Below are 23,973 nucleotides of genomic sequence, written 5' to 3' on the forward strand. Positions count from 1 at the left end.
GGGCACACAAAGAGGAGCCCCACAGAGCAAAGGAGATGAAAACACATGTCCACCGAGACCCGACACACACGCTCGCAGCACCCTTAGGAGCAGCCAGAGGTGGCAACTGCCCAAGTGTCCATCAGCAGGTGGATGATAGGCCAAGTGTGGCCCGTCCATGCCTTGGGCTGTGACTCAGCCGTAGGAAAGCATGAAGCCTGCCATAGGCCCACCAAACAGGAAGCTGAGTGGACGAAGCCAGCCAGGTACAGTGTGAGTTCATTTACATGAGATGTCCAGAGTGGGCGGGTCCAGGAGGCGGGAAGCAGGCCTGTGACCGACCGCCCTGAGCCTGCGAGAAGGGCAGAGCCAGCAGGGCGGACGGCCAAGGGGCACAGGTTTCTGCTGCAAATGTTCCCCACAGGGCTGGGGTGACAGCTGCACTCCTCTGTGGATATGCTAAGGAACAGCACATTGTGCACAATGACTCTGTGCCACATAAACACTCTCGGTAAAGATGAACACTGCCGTTCCAGGTGCTACTTGTGGCCTGAGTCACCCCCGTGCTGTGTGTGGCTTCCTCATCCGTGAAACGGGGACGAAGTGACTGTCACCAAGATGAGCCTACACCGCACGGGGAGGGGTGCCTCGCAGGGAGGGAGCTCAGTGAGCAGTTGCCAGCGTTGCCAGAGGTCTCGGGGTCATGGATCTCTTCACCCTTGGAGCGGCCAAGGGACGGGGACAGGGGTAGCTCCTGGCTTTCACTTCCCCTCCCCTCTTCCTTGCCTGCCCACCCCCCTGGCCCCTTCTCCTCGTGCCCAGTCCTCCCCAGCAGCCTGGTGACATCACCCTCATGACCATCCTGATCGTCCATCCCTTCTTTCCAAACAGCCCCTTTTGATGGCCTCGAGGCTCGCCTGGGAGTTCACTGGCGGGTCCGAGCTTGGACTTATCAGCCAGTTGCCCCAGGGCAGAGGGCAGAGACGAGTGGGGCCTGAGTCTGGGCGGAAGGGTCAGCAGCCTCCTGGGTCCCCTTGGAAAGCTCAGCTTTCCCTTGCACACAGCCTGTCTGCCATCCCACCATGGCCCGCTCCCTGCCCTCAACAACCTTCTCCCTTCTTACAGCTGGGGGGCTGCAGAGAGGGTCCGCAGACCAATCTCCTCAATAACTCAGCCTGGAGGACACGGCACATTCACTCAGGATGGGCAGCTCTTTCTGCCTGGGGCTGGAACGACGGCCACTGGCGTAGCAGCCCTGCCGACAGGTCCACAGCCCTCTGGGAGGTGAGGCGGACGAGACTGAATGAAGGTTTCCAGAGAGGGAAGGGTAATGAAAGGGTTGCTGCTAAACAGGGCCAGGTGAAGACACATGAGGGCCCTAAACGCTGATAATCTGTGGTGCCCCTCCTCTGCTCACTCATGCATTTGAACGGGCTGTGTGAGTTACAGACATACATGGACGTGTACGTGTGCACGCGCATGTATGCGTAGGTGCGTGTATGTGTGTGCATGTATGTGTGTGTGTGCATGTGCGTGTGTGCATGTATATGTGTGTGTACGTGGTGCGTGGATGCACGTGTGAGTGTGCATGTATGCGTGTGTGTGCATGCAGGTGTGCATGTATGTGTGCATGTGTGTATGTGTGCGTGCATGTGTATGCATGCGTGTGTGTCTTAGTGATCCATGAAGGGACTTCTCCTTAAATGTGACTATAACAATTACGACTGAACAAGAATGTGGCATATGCCATTTCAGCAGAACGAGATGAAGTGGATTATGAAATTTTTAAGGGACGTGAGGTCCTAAGATTTTTACAATATACCACATTTTCTACAAAGAGAACATCCCACATATTCCACAACAGAGACAAGCGTCAGTGGACTTCACTGTGTCAACAATCGGTGTAAAATCCTGTGGATCCACAATGAAAAATCGACTCCCATCAGTTTCACTTTAACCGGCTCGGCCTTCAGTGTGGACGCCTGTTTCATAACGAATGCTGTGATGATAAATGAGCAAATGAGAAGATGTCAGAAAGAAAATTCAATGATCAGAAAACAAACATTACAACAAATGACTGTATTTTATTGTTAGATAGATCTTTCATCTCTCATGTGTTATAATTAAAAACGTTTCTTTCTATTCTTTGCTCTTAGAAATTCTTCTTTGATGATTTCATCACAATTAAGCCACTGAACAATCTCTAATTCCATACATAATATGGATAATGAATGGAGTCTTTCTTGAATCATTGTTGTGCACTGAGGGCTTTTGAGTCTCTTTAGGGACAAAGAAGTGTGTTCTGCTGTGCGGTTTGCAATCATCACGGTCAAGAATGTGCGTGAACCAATGTCAACATCGGGAAACATACGTTGCATTTTATCTTCTGCTATGGAATCATACCTACATGAGTAAAATTGTCTTTCCTGAATCTGTAAACTTAGTTCTCATGTAAGTATGAAATTGTCACATTTCTCCACAAACATTTGTATTTAAGTCATCAGGATAAGCCTGCACCAATTTCTCGAATGTCTTCATGCATCCTTCATCAGGTATATTCACGTTGTTTAAGAAGGAAAATCTACATGAAAGGACCTCATACACTGTCATCCTTTTTTTCATGAGAGTGTCAAATGTGCCAGTGATGGTGTCATGTGTGGTGACGTGAAACTGGTTTCTGACACATTTCAGTGATGCTTCTGGGCTCTTCAGCCACGTACTTGTTTCCTTCCACGGCTTCTGTGACAGTGAACTGCCTGATAATCAGTACTGGGCGGTATTTGTTTTGTTCTATTTTCAAAATCTTCTCTTAAACTATGTAAATACCCTGTTAATGATGGGCAGAGATACATGTGTGTTTTACTTCTGAATCTTAGACAGCTTGACTAATCCAATGAAAACCCTGCAATATACTGTTCCAATAACCAACACGAACACAGACTCTAGCGTCTGGGTTTTTGCTGGCTACATTTTCAGCTTCTCTTTTGGTATCTCCCTTCTGCGTCTGGTCCTCAGCAGTATCCCTAAGACACCTAGAATCTGACTCCACGATTCCAGGATTGCACTTCCTGCTACAGCCCATGCTTCCCAACCTGTGTTGCTGCTGTTGTTAGGTGCCGTCGAGTCGGTTCCGACTTGCAGAGACCCTATGTATCGGGAATGAAACCCCGCCCGGGCCTGCACCATGCTCACAATCCTGGCTGTGCTTGAGCCCATCGGTGCAGCCACTGTGTCAGTCCGTCTTGCTGAGAACCTTCCCTGTTTTCACTGACCCTCCACTCTACCAGGCCTTCTCCAGGGACTAGTCCTTTCTGACAACATAACCGAAGCACGTGAGGCAAAATCTGGCCATTCTTACCTCTAAGGAGCAGTCCAGTTTTACTTCTTCCAACACAGAGGTGTTTGTTCTAGCAGTCCATGGCATTTTCAGTGTTCTTCACCAACACCACCATTCAAATGTATCACTTCTTCTGCTGTGGTCTTCCTTATTCATTGTGCAGCTCTTACACACATACGAGGTGATTGAAAATCCCACGGCTTGGACCACGGGGCACCAAAGGACCAACATTCAGGTTGAGGAAATGCAGGACAAGCAGGAGTGCATAAATAAGACGGGCACAGGCGGAGGGTCACAGCGTAGGGCGGGGAGGAGACTGGGTTAGGATTGGACACGGTAAATGGGGAGTGAAACTAAATGTACATGTAATGTTGAATGTAAAACAAGCTTTTAAAATTAAAAAAGAACACACCATGGCTTGGGTCAGGCGCACCTTAGTCTTCAAAGTACCATCTTTGCTCTTTAACACGTTAAAGGGGTCTTTTGCAGCACATTTGCCCAACGCAATACGTTGTTTGATTTCCTGGGTGCTGCTTCTGTGGGTGTTGATTGTGTATCCAAATAAGATGAAATTCTTGACAATTTCAGTTCCTCCTCCATTCATCATGATGGTGCTTACTGCTCCAGTTGGGAGGATTTTTGTTTTCTTTATGTTGAGGCATAATTCATACTGAAGGCTACAATGACAGCATTGGCCAACGCTGGACTGTGGACAGCTGGCCTCCAGAACTGTGGTGAGGTCATTTGATACAGGAAGCACAGGACACAAATACAGGACCCTTCCTCCCCAAGACCTTTCAATGTCTTTACCCCTCACTGTAGGTCCCATGGCCTGCGAACCCACCACCATCGACTCAATTCCAACTCATAGCAATGCTGAGACAGAGTGGAACTGCCCCAGAGAGTTTCCAAGGCTGTCAATCTTTATGGAAGCAGACTGCCTCATCTTTCTCCTATGGAGCGGCTGGTGGGTCTGAACTGCTGACCTTCTGGTTAGCAGCCATATGCTTCACCCACAGTGCCACCAGAGCTCCTACGGACAGCCAGAGGGATGAGCATGTCCATCATAGCAGAGATATAACCAGAATGCTTCTTAGAACCGAGGATGGCAAGACTTTGACTCACTCAGCATGGGCCAGTCAGCAAGGAAGGCCGGTCAGCAAGGAAGGCCAGCCACTGGAACAAGACATCATTGTGGGTAAAACGAAGATGAACGTGCCCTCAGTGACATGGACTGACCCAGCGGCTGACCCCAGGGGCTCACACGCATCAGTGATTATGAAGGTGGCATGGGACCAGGCCACAGGCTGTTCTGTTGTACGTAAGGGCACCACGAGTGGGACCCGAGAGCCGACTTGACAGTAACCAACAATAGCTTCCATGTTGTACGATTGTCCGTGAGTCTGTCCCCACCCCACCCTTTGGTGCCTCCACGGTCAGGTCTGAAGCCTGGCACAACCACGTTTGTCAATAACACCGGGCTCTGCCTGACGTTTCCTGCCAAGGGGCTCCAACGTGCCGAGGCCGGAACTAGGGAGAGGGGCAGGAGGGGAGAAGGCCCAGGCCTGCACACTGAGAAGCTGTGGCACGCTGGCCTGTCTGCCCTCTGAGGCCTCCACTGTCGCATTTCAACTCTAAGCTCTCTCTTCGGATTAGAAGGAACCAGACTCCTCAGGTCAAAGGGGCAAAGGGAATGGACGTCTGGAGTCGAAAGGGCACGGAGGAGACCCTCCACACTGGCAAGTCTGCGAGCCTCTCTCCCCAAGAGTTTCCAGCTGCAGCTAAATGTTTCAACCAGCAACCTCCGTCCTCACTCCCCCATCCCAAATTCAGCAAGAAGCCAAGGCCAGGTACTAGCCTGGCAGGCTGGGGCCTGGCCATCGTCAGCCATGGTCAGCCGTCTTTCACTTTGGTGGCTTTTTAATAGACGGGCCTCACTGTCCCCAGCGGTGTCACTGACCCACACCTTTAGCCGATCTCACTTGGGATTGTCCCCCCCTTCCTCTAGAGTAGGAGCTCAGATGGTGTAGTGCTTAAGGCACTTGACTGCTAACCAGAAGGCTGGCGGTTCACACCCACCAGCCACTCCTCGGAAAGAAGGTTGGGCAATCTACTTCCATAGAGATACTGCCTCGGGAACCCAAGGAGGGGTCGCTATGAGTGGGATCCGACTCCATGGCAGCGGGTTTTTAGCTTTTTATGAGTTCCTCTAGAGCAGAGAGCACTTTCACTTTGCAGGGGGCTGGCAGGGGGCTGGCAGGGGCCACCGAGGCCCTGGCCCGAGAGCCCGGGCAGCGCCTTCCTTAGGCTTTGCCCCTCCGTCCCCAGGAACTGGCCCTTTTACTTCCAGGCCCCTCTTGCACGCTTCTTTTCTTAACCAGCTGTTTTGCTCCATTTGCAGGTGAGGAGGCGGAAGACGCAGGGAAAGGAAGAGGGAATTAACGCAGTTCGACATTTGGGGTTTAAAAGTCTGTTCTCTGAAATCTCCTGTCCACAGACTGCTTCCATCACCAAGGAGAGCAAGTTTATAGACTATAAAAGTCATGTTTGATTGATTCCATACCCAGTGGGTGTTGCGTGGCCGATTCTGCACAAGAACAGACACATGAGTGAATTCGTTTATGGGCCTGCGGCAGGCGCCAGGCTCTGGCTGCACCCCTTGCACGGATCACCTCCATGACCCTTCACCATGGCCTCGTGAGGGGGACGATGACCCGGGTCCCGGGGACAGGTTGCACAGTTGCAGGCAGATGGAGGTTTGTGCGAGGCCCTTCTGGGCTGTTTCATAAACATGGTTGCAAACTTCCTGGCATTTTGAACATGAAGCACCTTGGTTTTGCATGAATTCTCGGAAACACTGGTTACCACACCGACGGCTAATGCGTGACTACTAGCAGAAAGCTCTGGTAGCATAGTGGCTAAGGCACTTGACCAGAAGGCTGGTGGTTCAAACCCACCAGCCACTCCTCGGAAGGAAGGTTGGGCAATCCTACTTCTGTAGTGATACTGCCTCGGAAACCCAAGGAGGGGTCACTATGAGTCGGGGCCGACTCGACGGCACATAACAACAACAACAACTAGCAGAAAGGTTTCAGGTTCAAATCCACCCAGACGCACCTCGGAAGACAGGCCTTCCCATCCGCTTCCAAGGAGTCACCACCCTGAAAAGCCGTGGAGCACGCGCCAGGAGTCAGAATTAACCCCAGCTGACAGCAACGTTAGCTTCTCAGGAACCTGGGGTGACCCTGACAGTGTCCACAAGGCAGGGGTAGAACCTAGTGGTTGAGTGTGAACACAGCGGCAAGTTGACGCCAAGCCATGGCAACCTCCCAGGTGTCAGAACTGAACCGTGTTCCACATGGCTTTCAATGGCTGGGTTTTTTGAAAACTAGATCACCAGGTCTGTTTCCTGAAATACCTCTGGGTGGACTCTAACCTCTAACCTTTTGGTTGACAGCAGAGTGCGTTAATCACCTGCACCATCCAGGAATTCCATTGGTTCATTTTCAGTCAATCAATCAATCAATCAACCACCAGCATTCAGTCCATTCAGACTCACAGCGCCTCTAGTGGACAGAGCAGAACTGCCCCCAGGGCTGTCAAGTCTGTGCTCTCTGGAGGCAAAGCCCAAACCAAACCCACTGCTGTGGAGTCCACTCCGATTCACAGCGCCCTGCACAACAGAGTAGAACTGGCCTCAATGGTTTTCTAAGGCTGTGGCTTTTGTTTTTTTTTTTTTTTATTTTATTGTGATTTGGGTGGAAGTTTACAGAGCAAATTCACTTTCCACACAGCAGCTCACACACACTTTATCTCATGAAATTGATTGCAGTCTCCCACAATGCAACAGCTCCCTCCCACTTCCTCCCACAGTTACCTCTTCCCTGTGTCCTTCCCTCCATGCACTCCTGCCCCCTGAGCTGTCTCCCTGCGCACACACAGCCCTTCTTTTCTCCCATGATTGATCTCTCCAAGGAGTGTATTTACCTAATGCAAACGTTCAGCTCATATGTCTGTCTTCTGTTTGGCTGGAAGCCACAGGAGTGGGTTCAGTTCCAGACCTGAAGGGCAGCTAGGGGCCATAATCTCAGGGGTTCCACCAGGCTCTATCAGACAACCAAATCTGGTCCCCCCACCCCCTTTTTTTTTTAATGATTTTGAGTTTTGTTCTGCATTGTTCTCCCACTGTACCCGGGATCTCCTACAGAGGTCACCCTCTTAGTGGTTGGCAGTGGTAGCCGGGCACCATCTAGTTCTTCTGGTCTCATAGTCGTATAGGCTGAGGATCGCATGGTGTACCAGTCCCTTGGACTAACTGTTTCTGTGTGTCTTTGGTTTTCTTTATTCTTCTTTGCTCTGGACGAAGAGAGACACATCGTTGCATCTAGATGGCTGCTTACAAGCTTTTAAGATCTGAGTGGCTACTTGCCAAAGTAGGATGTAGAACAATGTTTTTGTGTAGTATGTTATGCCAATTGATCTTGATGTCCCCTGTGACCATGGTCCCAAGCAAGGTTATCTTTACAGAAACATACTGCCTCGTCTTTCTCCCAGGCGAGGCTAGTAGGTTTCAACCACTGGCCTTTTGGTTAGCAGCCAAATGCCTTAACCACTGTACCACCAGAGCTCCTTACTGCTTCATTGTTGTTGTTGTCGTTAGGTGCTGTCAAGTCAGTTCCAACTCAAAGCGACCCTGTGTTCAAGAGACCTAAACATGGCCTGGTCTTGTGCCATCCTCACAATCTTTGCTATATTGGAGCCCATCATTGCAGCCACTGTGTCAATCCATCTCGTTGCAGGCCTTCCCCTTTTTCAATGACCCTCCACTTTACCAAGCGTGATATTCTTCTCCAAAGGCTGGTCCCTTCTGACAACATGACCAAAGTAGGTGAGACGAAGTCTGGCCATTCTCACCTCCAAGGACCATTCCGACTGCACTTCCTCCAGGACAGATCTGTTGGTTCTTCACCAGCCATTCCTCAGAAGGAAGGTTGGGCGATCTACTTCCATAGAGATACCACCTCGGAAACCCAAGGAAGGGTCACTATGAGTCGGAGCTGAGAGTTTGGTTTGGTTTTGGTTTCCTCCTGCTTTGTCAATATGGAATAATTCTAATTAACTGATACTTACAAATGAGGAAACTGGGTGTGAGGTAACTGGGAACTGTACTATACAGATTTTCTGTAAATCTAAAACTGGTCTTAAAGTTTATTTTTAGAAAGGGGAGGAGGAGCTCAGGCTATCACCATTGTGTGAACCCAGACTAGTTACCTAACCTCTCTGTGCCTCAGTTTCCGTATCTATTCAGTGGGTTTCCCTGAGGGTTTGTTTGAAGGTTAAGTGGCATTTGACAGACCTGCCTGCTCAGGAAAATACCTTGCAGAAGTGAGGAGACAGAGGCGGTCCCTTCTCCCCTTGGGGGAAAGCTTTTTCTCCAGCCCCCACAGGAGACAGGCTTCAGAGATGGGCACTCTTTCCGTGACTGGGGGCTGGTGCCCACCTACGGCTGTCGTGAGCTGCCACTGAGCCAGTCGACCCCAGGCACAGCAGAGCTCCGGTGACCAGCTGCAGCTCAGCGCATTCTGATCCGTGGGGGTTCCACGGGCTGATGTGGGGAGGAGGTGGCCAGGCCTTTCTTCCCAGCTTGTCTTAGCCAGGAAGCTCCACGGAGCCCTGTTCACCACCCCAGCGACATACAAGCCCCCACTGACAGACAGGTGGCCGCACACGAAGGCGCTGGCCTGCAATCCAACCTGGCGTCCTGCGTGGAAGATGAGAATGTGACCAGTGAACCACCACTGTCCCCCATCCAGGGCAGCCCTCCAGTCAATTCCAACCCGTAGTGAGCCTATAGGACAGAGCAGCACTGCCCCGTAAAGGCTCCAAGGCCGTAATCCCCACCGGAGCAGACTGTCAGGTCTTCCCTAGCAGCGTCTACCCAAGAGCAACGGTTGGTGGGGTCGAGCCTCTGATCTTCTGGCTAGCAGCACAGCACTTAACCACTGCACCCAAGTTTAGGGCACAAGGGGGTGAATCCACCCTGGCTCAGGGTCCACCGGCTTCTCCTCCCCCACCCCTTCTGCCTGCAGTGACTACAGGGGGAGCCCTTTGTCCAAGGGGGGAGGCCTTATGAGAGGGTGAGGCATCTAAGAATTCCTCTGAGCCCTGCAAGCCTAGGGGTCACAGTGCACCCCTGAAGCTGACTCGGGGGGAGCCAGGCCCAGAGTCAGAGGAAGCTTTCCAGGAAGCTGCAATGCGCTGGTTCTTTTTATCTCGACCTAACACTACACTAGGAGCTCTGGTGGCACAGTGCCTAAGGCACATACATGACTGCTAACCAGAAGGCTGGCGGTTCAAACCCACCAGCCACTCCTCGGAAGGAAAGTTGGGCAATCTACTTCCATAGTGATACTGCCTTGGAAACCCCAGGAGGGGTCGCTATGAGTCGGGTCCGACTCCACGCACATAACAACAACACTACACTAAGTAAAGGCAGCCTTCAGGCTGAACTAATAATAATACCAACAAAGGGCATGTATTTGACGGACTTCTTCCTATTCGGTCATGACCTCCCCGATCCCAGTACTCATCCTGCCGGACTGGGATGGAGCCACCGGTCCGGCTGCAGGGCCACTGGAACAAGACATCATGGTGGGTAAAACGAAGATGAACGGGCCCTCAGTGACATGGACTGACTGACACAGCGGCTGACCCCAGGGGCTCACACCCATCAGTGATTATGTCACTCCTGGGAAGGAGGAATGGTCGCCGGTCCGGTTCTGTCGCGTTCCTCAGGCGGACAGTCACACTACTGCAGACCCCCGTGGGGCCTGAATACCCACCTGTTTTTAGAAATGAACATATTATTATGCCCGCAGCACGAATCTCCTTGTTACACATAAAAGTAACGCCTTTTGGGCTTGTGGGGGGAGGGGCGGTGCCGCACTGTCCCGGACGCCTCGCATTCCTCACCCTGGGAGGTCCGTACGCGTTTCGAAGTCAGGATGCGCGCCTTCTCGGAGCTTTACGGTAAGCGCGGCGCGCAGAGCAACCACGTGGCCGCGGCCCTGGGGCCCGGCGGGAATGCGCGGAATGCGCGGCGCGTCCCCGCACCGCTCTGAGCGCCGGCGCGGGTCAGGACACGCGACCCCCGCCCCAGCCTCGGCGCCCCCACCGGGCCCGGCCCCGGACGCACGCGGGCACTCTGTGGGGTTTGGGGGGCGGAACGTGGCCCAACTACTCCCTGGGACCCCGCGCGCCTAGATCCCCCAGTGGGTCCCGACCGAGGTCCCGCCACGAGCCCCCGACGGCGCAGGCACAAAGGTCCCCAGGCGAAGGGTGCGAAGTGCTAGGTTTGCACCCCTCTCCCCTCCGTCCTCCTCTCCGTCCTCGCCTCGGGCAATTACCCGGAGTCCCGGAACTCGGAGGCTCCCCGTAGAGACCCCGGCCGCCCCACCACCCCCAAGGCCTCGGAGCAGCGTGGAGACGCTCTGGGGCCGGATCCACGGGAGGAAGCCGGCGAGGGCGGCTCCGAGTGCGGGGAGAAGAAGCGGGGCAGCGCAGGTGACAAGCTGCGGAGGGACGTCAGGATCCCGCTCCGCGCGTCTGGAAAGCTGCCGCCGCAGGTTCCGCGGCCCCGCGAGGACCGGAGCGCCCCGTGCGCCCACACCCGGGCAGGGGCCCACGCAGACCTCGAGGGGGCTGTGGCCTCCGCTTCTTTGCCTTGGTTGGAGGGGCTTGCTTTCCCACTCGGGCGCCCACTCCCCAAGGGGAACTTGAGCCTGCAGGCCGGAAGTGCCCGGTGAGCTTTGGGGTTCATTTTGCTCCGGGCACCCTATGATGAGTTTTGAGGGGCAGAGGTCGAGGGGACAAAAATCCTTTCTCCCTAGCGATACCAGATGCGTCACCGGGGCCAAGGCTTCCTACCTGCTGGGGTTCGCTTTTGAACTCCCGCGCCCACCTCGCCTGCAGCCTCGCGGCCCCGATGCCCGAGGGCAGGGGCAGCCAGCGGGTGGAATTAACCGATCGCGGTTGGGAAGGCGTGGGCTGCGGCTGCCCCCTCCCCAGCTCGTAGTGGCCGGACGCCGAGGCCCGGTGCGCCCGGCCCGCAGCTTGGAGGCACCCGCAAGGAGCGCCACGAAGGGGCGGTGGGGCTGCAGAGCACGTGGGCCGCCCTGAGCGCCCCAAAGTGAGCAGCGTGGGGGCAGGGGAGGCCGAGTGCCCCGGAACCTCGCGGCCCGCCTTCGGAAGCGCCTTCCAGTGCGACTTAAGAGCTTAACAATGGAAAACTCGCAGGGCCCCAGCCAAGTCCTTTCAAGTTGCCGCCAGGTATGCGGCTGCAGGTGACCCCACCTGGGTGCGCCCGCCGACCCGCGGTCCTCCCGTGGGGGGTGGGGACGGTGGGTGCGGGATTGGACCACGCCCGCGGATGGGTGCCCCTCGGTCCGCAGCCCCCTCCCGAAGAGCCCCCGGAGCCGGCAGCGCGCAGCCGCGGTGCGTCCGGGTCGGCGCCGCGGCGCGCGGGTTCCTGAATGAACGCGCTCCCTTCCCCCTCTGAATGAAGGTTCCCACAGCCAGGGACGGTGGAGCATACGCCCGGCGCAGATGAATGCGCCTTCGCCCGCATGCTATCGGCCGGCGGTGGCCACCGCCCGCGGGGCCGGGGCCGGGGCCAGGGAGGCGGAGAGGGGGTTTCAGTAATTCTGGGTTTACTCCGAGTTGGGTCACTGGCCCTTTGTCTCCAAATGGTCCCACGAAACCAGCGCAGAGCACTTTAAGTGAGCTCTGACTACGCAGTGTCTGCTGCGTGGTAGGTTTTACAAAGACAGTACCAAGTGAAACCCGGACACAGAAAAGTTCCGAAATGTTTGCATTTCTCCGTGCAAAAAAAATTAAAAATAAAAACGCGTCCTTTGCTTTTGGCAGCAGTCGCCCTCAAGGGCCCCGGGCGGTGGGTTCCTTCGGGGCCTGGGAAGCCTCCAGGCTGGGCTTCCCGGGTGGGGGCTGGGCTGCGGGCGCTCCCCATGGGGCCCCAAATTCCTGCGCCTCCCCCACCGGTTCCTGGACGGCTCTGCACGCCCGCGGCCTGGGCTTGCACTTTTGCGCCTGTCCCTGAGCGGAGACATCCACCGAGTTCCTCGTCGAGATCTGCCTGGCCCGCCTAGTAACAGCGCCGCGCCCCCATTGGCTCATGCTAATTCCAGTTTCCTCTCGTTCTGGCGGTGGGGGGGCAGCTCCCCTCCCGGCCCCGGAGCCCCAGTGGTTGGAGTGGGCGATTCTCTTTATGCCCTGCTGCCCCTCGCGGACGCCGGGGGCTCGCGCCTTGGGCCGGGCTGCACGTGGGGGCGCGAGCCCCTGGACCCTCGGGACAGAGCGGCCGGTGAGGGCGCGCGGCCCCATAAATCATCAGGCCGCCGCCGGGTCGGGATTTTATGAATGAAAAGCCGCCTGGCCGCCCTCGTGCGCGGGCTGAAGCTGCCGAAGCTGCAACGTGCCCGGAGCCGGCGGGGGCGTGGGTGCCCGGGCAGGGGGCACGGCGGTAGGCGCACACTGCCGGGTCACCTAGCGCCTCGGGGCGATGACCTCCCAGACCTGGAGTAATATATTCGCCACCCTCATCCCGCGGGGCATGGGGCGCGGGAGGGATCCCCCGGTCGGTCAGGGGGCGTCTTCACTCGCGGGGTCGGTCCTTGCAAATAGGAGGATTTTCTGAAAACCCGCTTCCTTCGGCTCCGTTACTACTAGTGGAGTCGGTGGTTTTAGGGTACTGAACTGTATTCAGAGAAATGTATATGAAGTCTACAGGTAGTAGAATGAAAACTAAAAAACGTTAAGACTGGTGACAACCTTTTATGTAAAAACAAATAGTAAACATCAAATAGAGAATATCCATATAATAAAAAAAAAACTTTTTTTTTTAATGTGTGTGTCTCTTAACTTTAAGATTGGGGACCCGTCCTAGTGCACTGATAATATATAGATGATATATTGATTTTGTTTAAAATCGTGTATTCAATACACCTATTTCTCTAACTTAAAATTGTTGTAATTTTTTGCCAACCCCCGCGCTCACAAACGCAGCCCCAGAGCAAATTCTGGAGGTGCAGAGACGTGCGCACCCCTAAGAAAACCAACAGGAACCTTCCGGTGGTCTCGTCCCAGGCAGAAGAGCCTAATATTCCCAGCAATTTAATTCTTTGCTAATTAAAAAGTGAGGCAGGACAGAGACCCCAGTCTCTCAGCCTTCCATTCGGAGGTACTTTTCCTGCTGTTGAGATGCTGGGGGAGGGGACCCTTGGGGAGCCCCCGAAAGGATGGACTTGCCGAGGTTGGAGGACAGCCGGTGGGTCCCCCAGGCGAGCAGGACCGGGGGGCTGGAAACGCTGGCCACCATCTTGGGCGGCTGCTGGGAATTTCGGGGATGTATTTTATTTTATTTTTTGAGCGAGCCTCGGTTGGGCGGAAGCACCTTTAATGTTTGGAATCACCCCCTCGGGCGTTTTCAACGACACCCCCCCCTTTGCGCCGGAATGAAGGCGCCACCAGGGCCCTGCGCTCGGCCCGGCGCGCCCGCGGGTGAAACAGTTCCTGAAATTTACACGTGTTCATGAAAATGAAAGAGCGGCCGGAGCCGGGGTTCCTCGGCCGGCCCTCCGCCCGTGGGCGCCCTCGTGGCGTTCTCGGACACGCGCCCATTCTCCCGGCTCGGATTGGGGGTGTCGCCGAGCCCCAGCGTCCCCCCTCCATTCGATCCCCCACAGCTGCGTGCGGCCTGCCTGCCCTCCTCGTTGTCCCCGTGGGCAGAGCCCCCTCCCCAAATCCCGAGGGACCCACTTGGGAAGAACAAGCCCCCCCTGAACCCCTCTTGCCCCGCGGGGAGAAAGGCCGCCGCGGGGCGATTTGCATTTGCAGGAAAAGCCGGCTTCGGGGGGAACTGTGTCGCGGGGCAGGCGCGGCGCCGCGGGGCTGCCTTTTGGGCTCTGCCCCTCGCCGCTCCCCTGCGCTCGGCCCGCGCCCCCTCCCCCTGCGCCCGCCCCGCCCCCCCGCTCCCATTCTCTGCCCGGCTTTGATCTCTGCTTAACAACAGTAACGTCACAAGGACTACAGGGGAGTTTTGTTGGAAGTTGCAAAGTTCTGCAGCCTCCAGAGGGCTGTCGGCGCAGTAGCAGCGAACAGCAGCGGCCGCGCGCTCCTGCGAGGGGCAGACGAGGGCGAGGGAGCGCGGGGCGCGGGAGGAGCGAGGCCGAGCGCGCAGACCGAGCGGGAGCCCGAGCCGGCCGGCCGCCCAGCCCAGCCGCAGGCATGGAGCACCAGCTTCTGTGCTGTGAGGCGGAGACCATCCGCCGCGCCTACCCCGATGCCAACCTCCTGACCGACCGGGTGCTGCAGGCCATGCTCAAGGCGGAGGAGACCTGCGCGCCCTCGGTGTCCTACTTCAAGTGCGTGCAGAAGGAGATCCTCCCGTCGATGCGCAAGATCGTGGCCACTTGGATGCTGGAGGTGCGTGGCGCAGGGCCGCCCTTTGGGGACTTTTCTGCCACTTGTTGCCAAGCCCGGATTGCTTTGCCCCTCATCTCTCCCCTCTAGCCTCCTCACCCCAACTTTCCAGTTCGCCTAGGGGCTTCTAGGAATTGGGCTTTTCTTAAGAAATAGATTTTATGGGTTTCTTTTTTTTTTTTTTTGAAACCAGGAAGAAATGGGACTGGGGTTGGGGGTGTTTGAAATTCCCTTTTCTCGGGATGGAGGGCTCGAAGAGGGGTGCCTTCGGGGCAGCGAGTGCCAGGGCCACCCGAACGGGCTGGAAGGTGCCTGTCGGCCGGCCAGCGTCTTTGGTGGCCCCCTCTTCCGTCCGCTCGGCGCTGCGCCTCCTCTCCCGGCCACCGCGGCCCGGGGCGCCTCGGGGGGAGGGGGTATCGATTGGATTTTTAAATTAATATCCATGGACACGTATGCAAGGGCCGCTCGTGCCAGTATTATGCGCCATCTTTGTTCTTTTATTGCAAAGCAAAAATGTTTATTAATAATTGGGGGCAGGGTGGGGGCGGGGAGCGGTCGGCGAGACGCTGGGGCCGCTGCGAGGGGCCGCGCGGCCGCCGGGGACCGGCGGGGGGGGCGCAGGGACGGGGGGTTGGCAGTTTGGGGGGGACCCCGCCCGGGAAAGGGGGCTCCTTTGTTCAAGCAGCGAGCCCCGGGGCGCCCCGCACGGCCAGGCTGGCCCGGAGAGCACGCCGGGCTTGCAAGGTCGCGTGGCCTTCAAGACGCCAGGAATTGACCCCGTCTGCGAGGGGCTTGGCTTGGGGGGGGCCTGTCCAGAGCCAGCTGGGTGCTGGGGGCACATTTTCAGGCCCAAAGTGGGCGTCTGGGGGGCCCGCGTGTATTTTTAAATAATTTTTGAAAGTGCGGCGCGGTGCCCTTGCGAGAGGAAAGCGGCGTCCGCGCCTAGGGGGAAGGGGTGCCCCCGAATTTTAATCCCTGGGGCGCTCCCTGGAGCCCACAGCGAGCTCCCGAACCCCGGCCTAGGTAAAGGGCCGCCTGAGGGTCGTTCCCAGGGACTTTTTATGCGCCCACTTATTTTTTTTATATTTTTAAATATTTTTTGAAAAGATGACGTCTGGGGAAATGCGCCGCGGCGGCCTGGGACGCCACCTTTGTGTCTCGCAGACGCGGCGAGCGCGGCGCCCAGCCCCGTGGCCCGCCCCGCGGCCCATTTGGTGCGGGCTCGCGGCCAGGAGGGCCCCCGGCGCCCCCAGGTGGGCTGGGGTCCCGGGGTCGCGCCGCCGCCCGCGGTGCCCTCCCCCGCCCCCGCTGTGCCAGCCGCGCGGGACTTTCCCTTTCAGTTTCGGGGCTGGGTGGGTGCCGGGGGCGCGCGGGGGCCAGGACGCGTCATCCGAGGCTCGGGCCACCCCCTGCCCGGTGCCTCCCCGCGCTCGGGAGCCGCAGCTCCGTTGCGCGCGCGCCGGGTGGGTATGCGGGGACGCCGGACGGGGGTCCCACGCGCCCGGCGGCGGCGGTCACGGCCTCCGCGCCCCTGCAGGTCTGCGAGGAACAGAAGTGCGAGGAGGAAGTCTTCCCGCTGGCCGTGAACTATCTGGACCGCTTCCTGTCTCTGGAGCCGGTGAAAAAGAGCCGCCTGCAGCTGCTGGGGGCCACCTGCATGTTCGTGGCCTCCAAGATGAAGGAGACCATCCCCCTGACGGCCGAGAAGCTGTGCATTTACACGGACAACTCCATCCGGCCTGACGAGCTGCTGGTAACCAGGGGACCCCCCATGGCCTCAGGGCACCCCGTTTGCTGCAAGACCCCCGGGGAGGTGGGGGGGTGCCGGTGGAGGGGAGGCCTAGCCACCCACTGACAGATCTTCCATCCCAAGGGAGGGCAGCCACACCGCTCTGGGGGACCACCTGAGAACAGAGAGCGGCGATTGTGCCGGCCGCCCCCCATCTCCGCGCCCGCCGCCCCATGTCCCACTTTCGACCACGTTTGCGCCCCAGAACGCAGGCGAAAAGTGGGCGGCGCGCGCCCTCTAGCGGTGGCGGCGCGCGCAGGCGGCCCGCGCTAATTAATAAGGCCTTTGGTTCCAGATGGTGGGAGGTCTTTTTGTCTCCACTTGCAAACAGTCGGCTTAATGATAATGAGCGCGCGGGCCTTTTCATGGGGCACCTTCTCTGTTTTGATCTGGGATCGCGGGCTGTCGACCCCCCTCGCTCTACTTCCTGGACCCTTCGACAGGCCGCGCCTCCCCTCCCCCCCCCCCCCCCTCTACTTCCTGGACCCTTCGACAGGCCGCGCCTCCCCTCCCCCTCCCCCCTGCCTCTGTTCCCCCATCCCAGGCCCCCCATGGCTGACCCTGCACCTCTCTCTCTGTCCCGCCCGCCCCGTCTCCACAGCAAATGGAGCTTCTTCTGGTGAACAAGCTCAAGTGGAACCTGGCGGCCATGACCCCCCACGATTTCATCCAGCATTTCCTGTCCAAGATGCCGGTCACCCCAGACAACAAGCAGATCATCCGCAAACACGCTCAGACCTTCGTGGCGCTCTGTGCCACAGGTAGGGGCGGCCGCTGGCCCTCCTCGCCAGAGCAGCGCGGCCGGCTTGTGCTCCTGGCCTCAGTTTCCCCATCGGGGCACAGGAGCCCAGGCTTCCCCGCCCCCCACCAGACGCCCCTTTCTCCTCTCCCTGTCCCCGGAGAGTTAAACTTGCGGAGAGCTTGTTGTTTTGGGGAGTCTCACGGCTGAGGTTGGCCGTGGCCACCATTCAGTGCATTGGAACTGAGGGGGGCCAGGCTGCAGTCACCCCACACTGGAAGGGGTTTAGTTTGTCAGTAACCCCGCCTCCTACCCCTCCCCCCCAAAAAAAATCCTTCTTCCTATGTCCTCAAGGAGCCTGAGCCGCGGGGGCCCTCTCCTGGCCTTTCCCGGGCTGGGCCCCCTGCCAGGGGCGCCCACAGGGGCGGGAGTCCCAGGGACTGAGCCAGGGGCTGGGCCTGTACCACGTGCGGGGGCCGCCAGCAGAGGAGCGTGGCCAGAGGCCCCGCCAAGGGCGCCTCGGGGCGCTGGACTGGGCCGGGCCTGGGAGGGGCTTTGGAGCCGGCCTGGACTTAGTTGGCAGCGGAGGAGCGCCTGGCCCGCCTTCCTCCTGGCACTGCCCCACCCCAGCCAGCCTGCCTCTGCGGACTTGTGCCAACAAACCCACCACAGCCCAGGCCTGCGTCTTACGGTGTGAGCGGACCCAGTGGGGGCGCCCAGTGCCGTCCCGCCTCCATGATCACACCCAGTTTGACATCAGGTTTGGGGCTCATTTGGGTGACTTGAGGGCCACAAGGCAGGATTTCATCAAACGGTTGAGGAAGTTGAGGGAGGGCGCAGTTGGGGTCTTCCCCCAACTCCCCAAAAGGGAGGAAGCCTCCCAGCCCTGGCCTCAGAATTCGCCCCTTAACTGACTCAGCCCCAGTGAGTAAGATTCCAGGACAGGTTTCTTTTGGACACGACTTGAGGAGAAGAGGCTTTGGCCCCCCGGCCCTCCTCAGGCCATTCACAGCTCCACGTTGGGGAGCAGATGGAGAGAGAAGCCAAGGCTACCCCGGGAAGTAGACCCGGGGAGGCGGCCGCCTTTCCTGCCCCACAGCCCCAGTGGGTGTGGGGGAAGTTGCTGTGAGCCCTGGAGGCCTCAGGGCTGGTTCTGCAGCTGGCCCTGCGGGAGAAGGGGGAAAGGTCTCCAGAGACGTGAGGTGGCCTTTTATGGAGCTGAACGTGCCTTCAGGAGGATGACAATACTTCCTGGAGATACAACGAGGACACAAATGGGGTGTTTGACCTTCATGAGGTGTCTGCCCTGGAAGGAAGCCAACAGAGTTAAGGGTTGCCAGTGCTGATGGTCAGGCAGTGACCTAACACTGGGGGGTCCAGCCAGCACCCCCCGACCCAGCTGGGGTGCAGCTCGGCTCCAGACGCTTGAGTCCACCCCAAGTGGAGTTAGGGGGTAGCTCGAGGACCCCTTGCAGTGGGGCAGAACTGTGAAGGAGTCCCCCACGGCCGTGTCCTGGCCTCCACTCCTGAAGCATGGCTGTGCTCTTAGTCAGGGGGGACACTCGGGGAGAGAGAGAACGCCTGCAGGAGATGGAGGCCGGAGAAGTCTTGGAGGATGTCTTCAATGCACGCAGTTGGCTTCCGTTTAGAGACAGCAGTGCCCGGACTTGCTCTTCCTCTCTGCACAGAGCACCTGCAGACCAGGAGCCCGAGTGTCCATCTGCAAGTGTCCTCGCGTCCAGAACACACAGGGTTGGGCTTTTGAAATTGTGTGTGTGTGTGTGTGTGATGCGTGTGCACTAACACAAAAACCATCACCATCGGGCCAGTTGCCACGCCTGGTGACCCTGTGTGTGTCAGGTTACAACTGTGCTGCCCCCCAGGGTCTCCGGCGGCTGTGACCATACAGAAGCCAGGCCTTTTTTCTCAGGCGTTTGTGAGTGCATTTGAACCACCAACCTTTCAGTTAGTAGCCAGGGGCTTTTCCTGATTGCACCGAGTGTGTGTGTGTGTGTGTGAACACGGGAACACGGTTAGCTCTCGTGGCTGCTAACCCAGAGATCGGGCCTCAAATGAGAGCCTACAGCCCCTAGAAAATCCTTGTGGAACACAATTCTGTTGACACACATGGGGTCCCTGTGACTCAGAACCAACTGTCCAGCCACTGGTAGGTAGACAGACAGACGTCGAGGCCTCTGCGTGTGCGGGTAGGTTGGGAGAGTGAGTGACCAGCATTGTTGGAGGTTAGAGCATTACTGAGCCTGGTGGGTGGGTCTTGGCGGGGCCAGGGAATCCACACGCCTGAAACCCTGCTCTCTGAGGCTGTAAATCGCAGAAGGCGACTGCCTACACCTTTCTCCCGTGGAGTGGCTGCAGGGTCTGAAGGGCCCTTTTGGGTTAGCGGCTGAGGGCTTAACCACTACCCAGCCAGGGCTCCACAGGAACAAGTGTTGAAGCCTACGGGCCGCCTCTTAACGAAACACCAGGCCTTGCCCGCCCCAGTTACCCGGGCTGGGCCCTGAAGGTGGCGTCTCAGGTGTGGGCCTCGTGTGCCTGTTGCACCTGCAGGTGTGGTTTTCGTTTGAGGGTTGGATCTGCCTCGGTGAACGGCCCCTCTAAGTCATCATCGCAGTTCCTGGAAGCTGGCTTTGTCCTCCCCACGGTGGCTGCCTTCCCTGGAGGCCTGGCGCCCCCTGTCGGAACAAGCTGTTTACTCTCTCGGATGGAGTTTCAGCTGGGGGCCCTCTCCCTGCGTGCCAGCTCTGTTCAGCTACCCCAGGCTTGTTGTGCCTGGACACTCAGGGACGCAAGATAAGATGCAGGGGAGGCTGGCAAAGAGACCACTGGCCACGTATGGGGGGCCAGTTACAGGCCAGGGGCCTGGCCACATGTTGAGGTTGGTGGCCTCTTCACGATAAGCACAAGGCAGCCTGAAGGGTGGGTCCCCTGGTCCTTTGAGGGTCCGGGGCCCTCTGTTTCTTTGCAACCATTGCCCAGTGCGGGTAAGCAGATCACAGGGTGGCCCGGGGCCTGTGGGGCGATGGGCTGGGAGCGTGCTGAAACACCGCACTGCCGGCTGCGGTGTCCTGGGAGGAAGATAAGGCCTGGGACTGCCTGGCAAGCATCCGGTGGGGTGGCGGCCAGGGGACGGGGACACACTGATAGCCAGACCCTTTGCCCTGCCCGGGTTTCTTTTCACTTCTAGATGTGGGCCCAGGCGTGGTGTGTGCCCATGGTCCCCAGGACAGTGCCAGGGGCCATGTGATGCCAGCCGACTGTGGGGCAGAGCTAGTTGGGGGGGGGGCAGGGAGGGCGAATAGAGCCCCTTTTCTGGCTACGACCGGGGCCACCTTGTCACAGTGACTGGGTATAAATTGTCTGGCTTCCCTAACACAGACACGAGGACTTGATGGAATTGTACCTGGCTAGGAGCTCTGGTAGCATAGTGGCTAAAGCACTTGCCTGCTCACCAGAAGGCTGGCGGTTCAAACCCACCAGCCACTCCTCGGAAGGAAGGTTGGGCAATCCTACTTCCGAAGTGATACTGCCTCGGAAACCCAAGGAGGGGTCGCTATGAGTCGGGGCCGACTCGACGGCACATAACAACAAGCAGTGACCAGGGAAAACCTTCCTGTCCCAAGGCCTGATGAGGCTGGCTGTGCTGGTCTACCTTCCCCAGGGGAGGGAGGGACTGAGCTGACCCTCGCCCAGAAGACGGCTCTGCCTCCAGCGCATCTGGGGAGCGGCCTATTAGCAACACCCACAGCAGTGTCCGTGCCTGTTGCTGGGTGGTGACAGCTGCCTAGAGCTTAGGGTTCGGGTTGTGCTCAGTAATCAAAAAGTGGGCAGTTCCCATCCAGCGAGAGGTGCGGCAGGAGAAAGGCCTGGTGATCTCAGAAACTAGCCATTGAAAAGCCACAGCACAGTTCTGCCCTGGCACATGGGGCGCCATAAATCAGTTCATTCAGAGGGTCCTGCTTTTTCAGCTTGTGGAAGAGTTACAGGGGCAACGTTTTGTGAGTTTGCAGCTCTTCATTTTTTTAGGTTTTTATTTGCTTTTGTGAATAAGGGATACACTCCCAGGGCTCAAAATGCTAAAAAGACAAAGACTAGGTGACAGGACACCTGCCCCCAGAAGACCCACTGTCACCCCTTTGCTCACGTGGCCCAGTGCCCATCAGCTGTGTTTTCACCTTGTATGTTTCCAAGTCACCCTCGAAGCTGAAGTCTGATGTTTGCTCATTGAAAGCCGTTTCCTGAGCCCTGACCACTGCTCTGCCTGAGGTGGGGGGGACCAGAGACCCTCACACGCGAGCCTGTGTACCCCCAGACATCATACACCAGCAGCTGCATTTGGGCCTTTGCTTAGGAAGGGCCTGATAGATGTGTGAGGTTTTGGGTGGACCCCAGGAGATTCAGGTGAGGCTCTCTTGCACCCGTGCTCACCGGCTGGCCTCTCTCGCCCTCCTCCGCAGACGTGAAGTTCATCTCCAACCCCCCCTCCATGGTGGCCGCCGGCAGCGTGGTGGCCGCAGTGCAAGGCCTGCACCTGGGCAGCCCCCACAGCCTCCTGTCCAGCCATCGCCTCACGCGCTTCCTCTCCAAGGTGATCAAGTGTGACCCGGTGAGTGCTGGGCGGGGCCGGCAGGCCCACGGCGTGGAGACACTGCTGCTGTGGGGGTTCCCAGTGTGGTGGCTGGAGATAGTGCAGGGGTCCTGGGCCCCCACAGGACAAGGAGGCTGTGGCTGCACTGGGAATGGGGTTAGAGGACACCCATCAAGGACGCAAGGGAGGTGGGGGCAGGACCTTGATCCCCTCGGGCCCAGGAGCAGGACTGAGGCCGCCTTGTGCCTGACTGGCAGGGCTGGCCCTACACTGCCCAGTGCCGCCGGCCTCCGAGAGCGGGCTTCTTTGCAAAACCCTTTGGAACTTGCTGGCAGAGCCGGGAGGACCTCCGAGTATCCTTACGTAGGTCTCCTGAGTGACCCTCAAGGAAGCTGGGCCAAAGGCAGCCGCAGCCACTGATCTGCGTCCTAATGGTGTGAGGTCAGGAGCCACGGGAGCTTTGTCTGGGTGACACTGTGCGTGGCCCATAAAGACATGCCCTCGGAGGGCACCTGTGAGCTCTGGCTCCCGGACAGTGAGGCATGGAGACACCCCGTTCTCCAGCCCTCTGTGAGGCAGCAGCCCCAACCCTGCAGGCTGGCCAGCTCTTTCTTTTTCCAGATGCCATTGTTTTATTCTGAAGCCTTTTCTCTTTTTAGAGAAGCAATTAAAATAACAATGGGGAGGGTTTGTAGCCAGTACCAAATTAGAGGTTGGAGGGTCAAAGAGGTCACCGGCTATTTGTGGACGACCACTTCCCCTGGCACTCCCTCCATGTGCAAGGGCCAGATGGGGCCCCTGGGCTGCCTGTGGTCCATCCCAGGGTGTGGGGAGACATGGGGCAGGTCCCCACCACGATGCCATGGACTGGGGGACTTAGGGAGTTTGGGTGTGAGATGGGAGGCGGCTGCCCACTGTGACTTGTCAGTCAGAAAAGGAAGCAGCTTTCTGGAGCCAGCCCCTCTCTCCTCTGCTGTGAGCACACTCTGGGGAGCGGTGGGTACAGCCAGTGCCCCTCTTACTGCTTGGGAACAGACTGTCGGACAGCTTCCTAAGGATACCAAAAACCAAACTCACTGTTGTCGAGTGAGATCCAACTCATAGTGACCCCTCCTTGGGTTTCCGAACAGATTGCCCAACGTTCCTCCCGAGGAATGGCTGGTGGATTTGAACCTCCAGCCCTCTGGTTAGCAGTCAGATGCCTTAGGCACTAAGCTACCAGACCTCCTTGTTGTTGTTTTTGTTGTTGTGTGCCGTCGAGTCAGACCCGATTCATAGCAACCCCTCCTTGGGTTTCCGAGACTGTATCACTTACGGAAGTAGATTGCCCAACCTTCCTTCTGAGGAATGGCTGGTGGGTTTGAACGACCAACCTTTTGGTTAGCAGTCAGGTGCCTTAGGCACTGCGCCACCAGAGCTCATCTTCCTAAGGATGAGGCCTTTTAAAGCCCAGAAGACTTGCAAATCTGCATGAAATTCTACGAGTGGGCTTTGAACACCTAGCCCTCCCCCCACACACACACACACAATGTGGCTGGGCCACTCAGAATGTCTCCTGAAGTGTCACAGTGCCACCTGCAGGCAGTAATGAGGAACTGTTGTATTGCTCCTCTCTTGGACCTGGTTCTAAAAAAACCAAACCAAACTCACTACTGCGGAGTCGGATCTGACTCCTAACAACCCCTCCTTAGATTTCCAAGGCGGTATCACTATGGAAGTAAATTTGTCCAGCCACTCCTTCCAAGGAGTGGCTGGGGTGTTTGAACCACCAGCCTTCTGGTTAGCAGTCAGGTGCCTTAGACACTGGGCCACCAGAGTTCTTGATTCTAATTAGATGTGAAATAAAATGCTTCCCCACCATCCTGGGGGTGGAGAAATTAACTATGGATGCACTTGTGGAGACTTTGGTGATGCAGTGGTTAAGTACTTGGCTGCTAACTGAAAGGTCGGTAGTTCAAACCTACCCAGCCACTCCCCAGCAGAAAGACCTGGCGGTCAGCTTGGTAAAGATTGACAGCCTTGGAGAC

The 23,973-nt window shown here is 57.5% G+C and overlaps 1 protein-coding gene across 1 annotated transcript in view; it reads left to right on the top strand.

Annotated features, from left to right (window-relative positions):
- The first annotated feature begins 14,617 nt into the window (after positions 1 to 14,617).
- Positions 14,618 to 23,973, top strand: part of CCND1 (cyclin D1) — a 10,739-nt gene continuing 1,383 nt past the window's right edge. Inside the window, exons 1-4 of the mRNA XM_007949265.2 lie at positions 14,618 to 14,815; positions 16,350 to 16,565; positions 17,203 to 17,362; positions 21,816 to 21,964. Of these exons, the coding sequence (XP_007947456.1) occupies positions 14,618 to 14,815; positions 16,350 to 16,565; positions 17,203 to 17,362; positions 21,816 to 21,964 (723 nt within the window). The remainder of the gene's footprint in view (positions 14,816 to 16,349; positions 16,566 to 17,202; positions 17,363 to 21,815; positions 21,965 to 23,973) is intronic.

Source organism: Orycteropus afer, unplaced genomic scaffold (assembly GCF_000298275.1).
Source record: "Orycteropus afer afer isolate SDZICR_OR568_19922 unplaced genomic scaffold, OryAfe1.0 scaffold00244, whole genome shotgun sequence".
NCBI lineage: Eukaryota > Metazoa > Chordata > Mammalia > Tubulidentata > Orycteropodidae > Orycteropus > Orycteropus afer.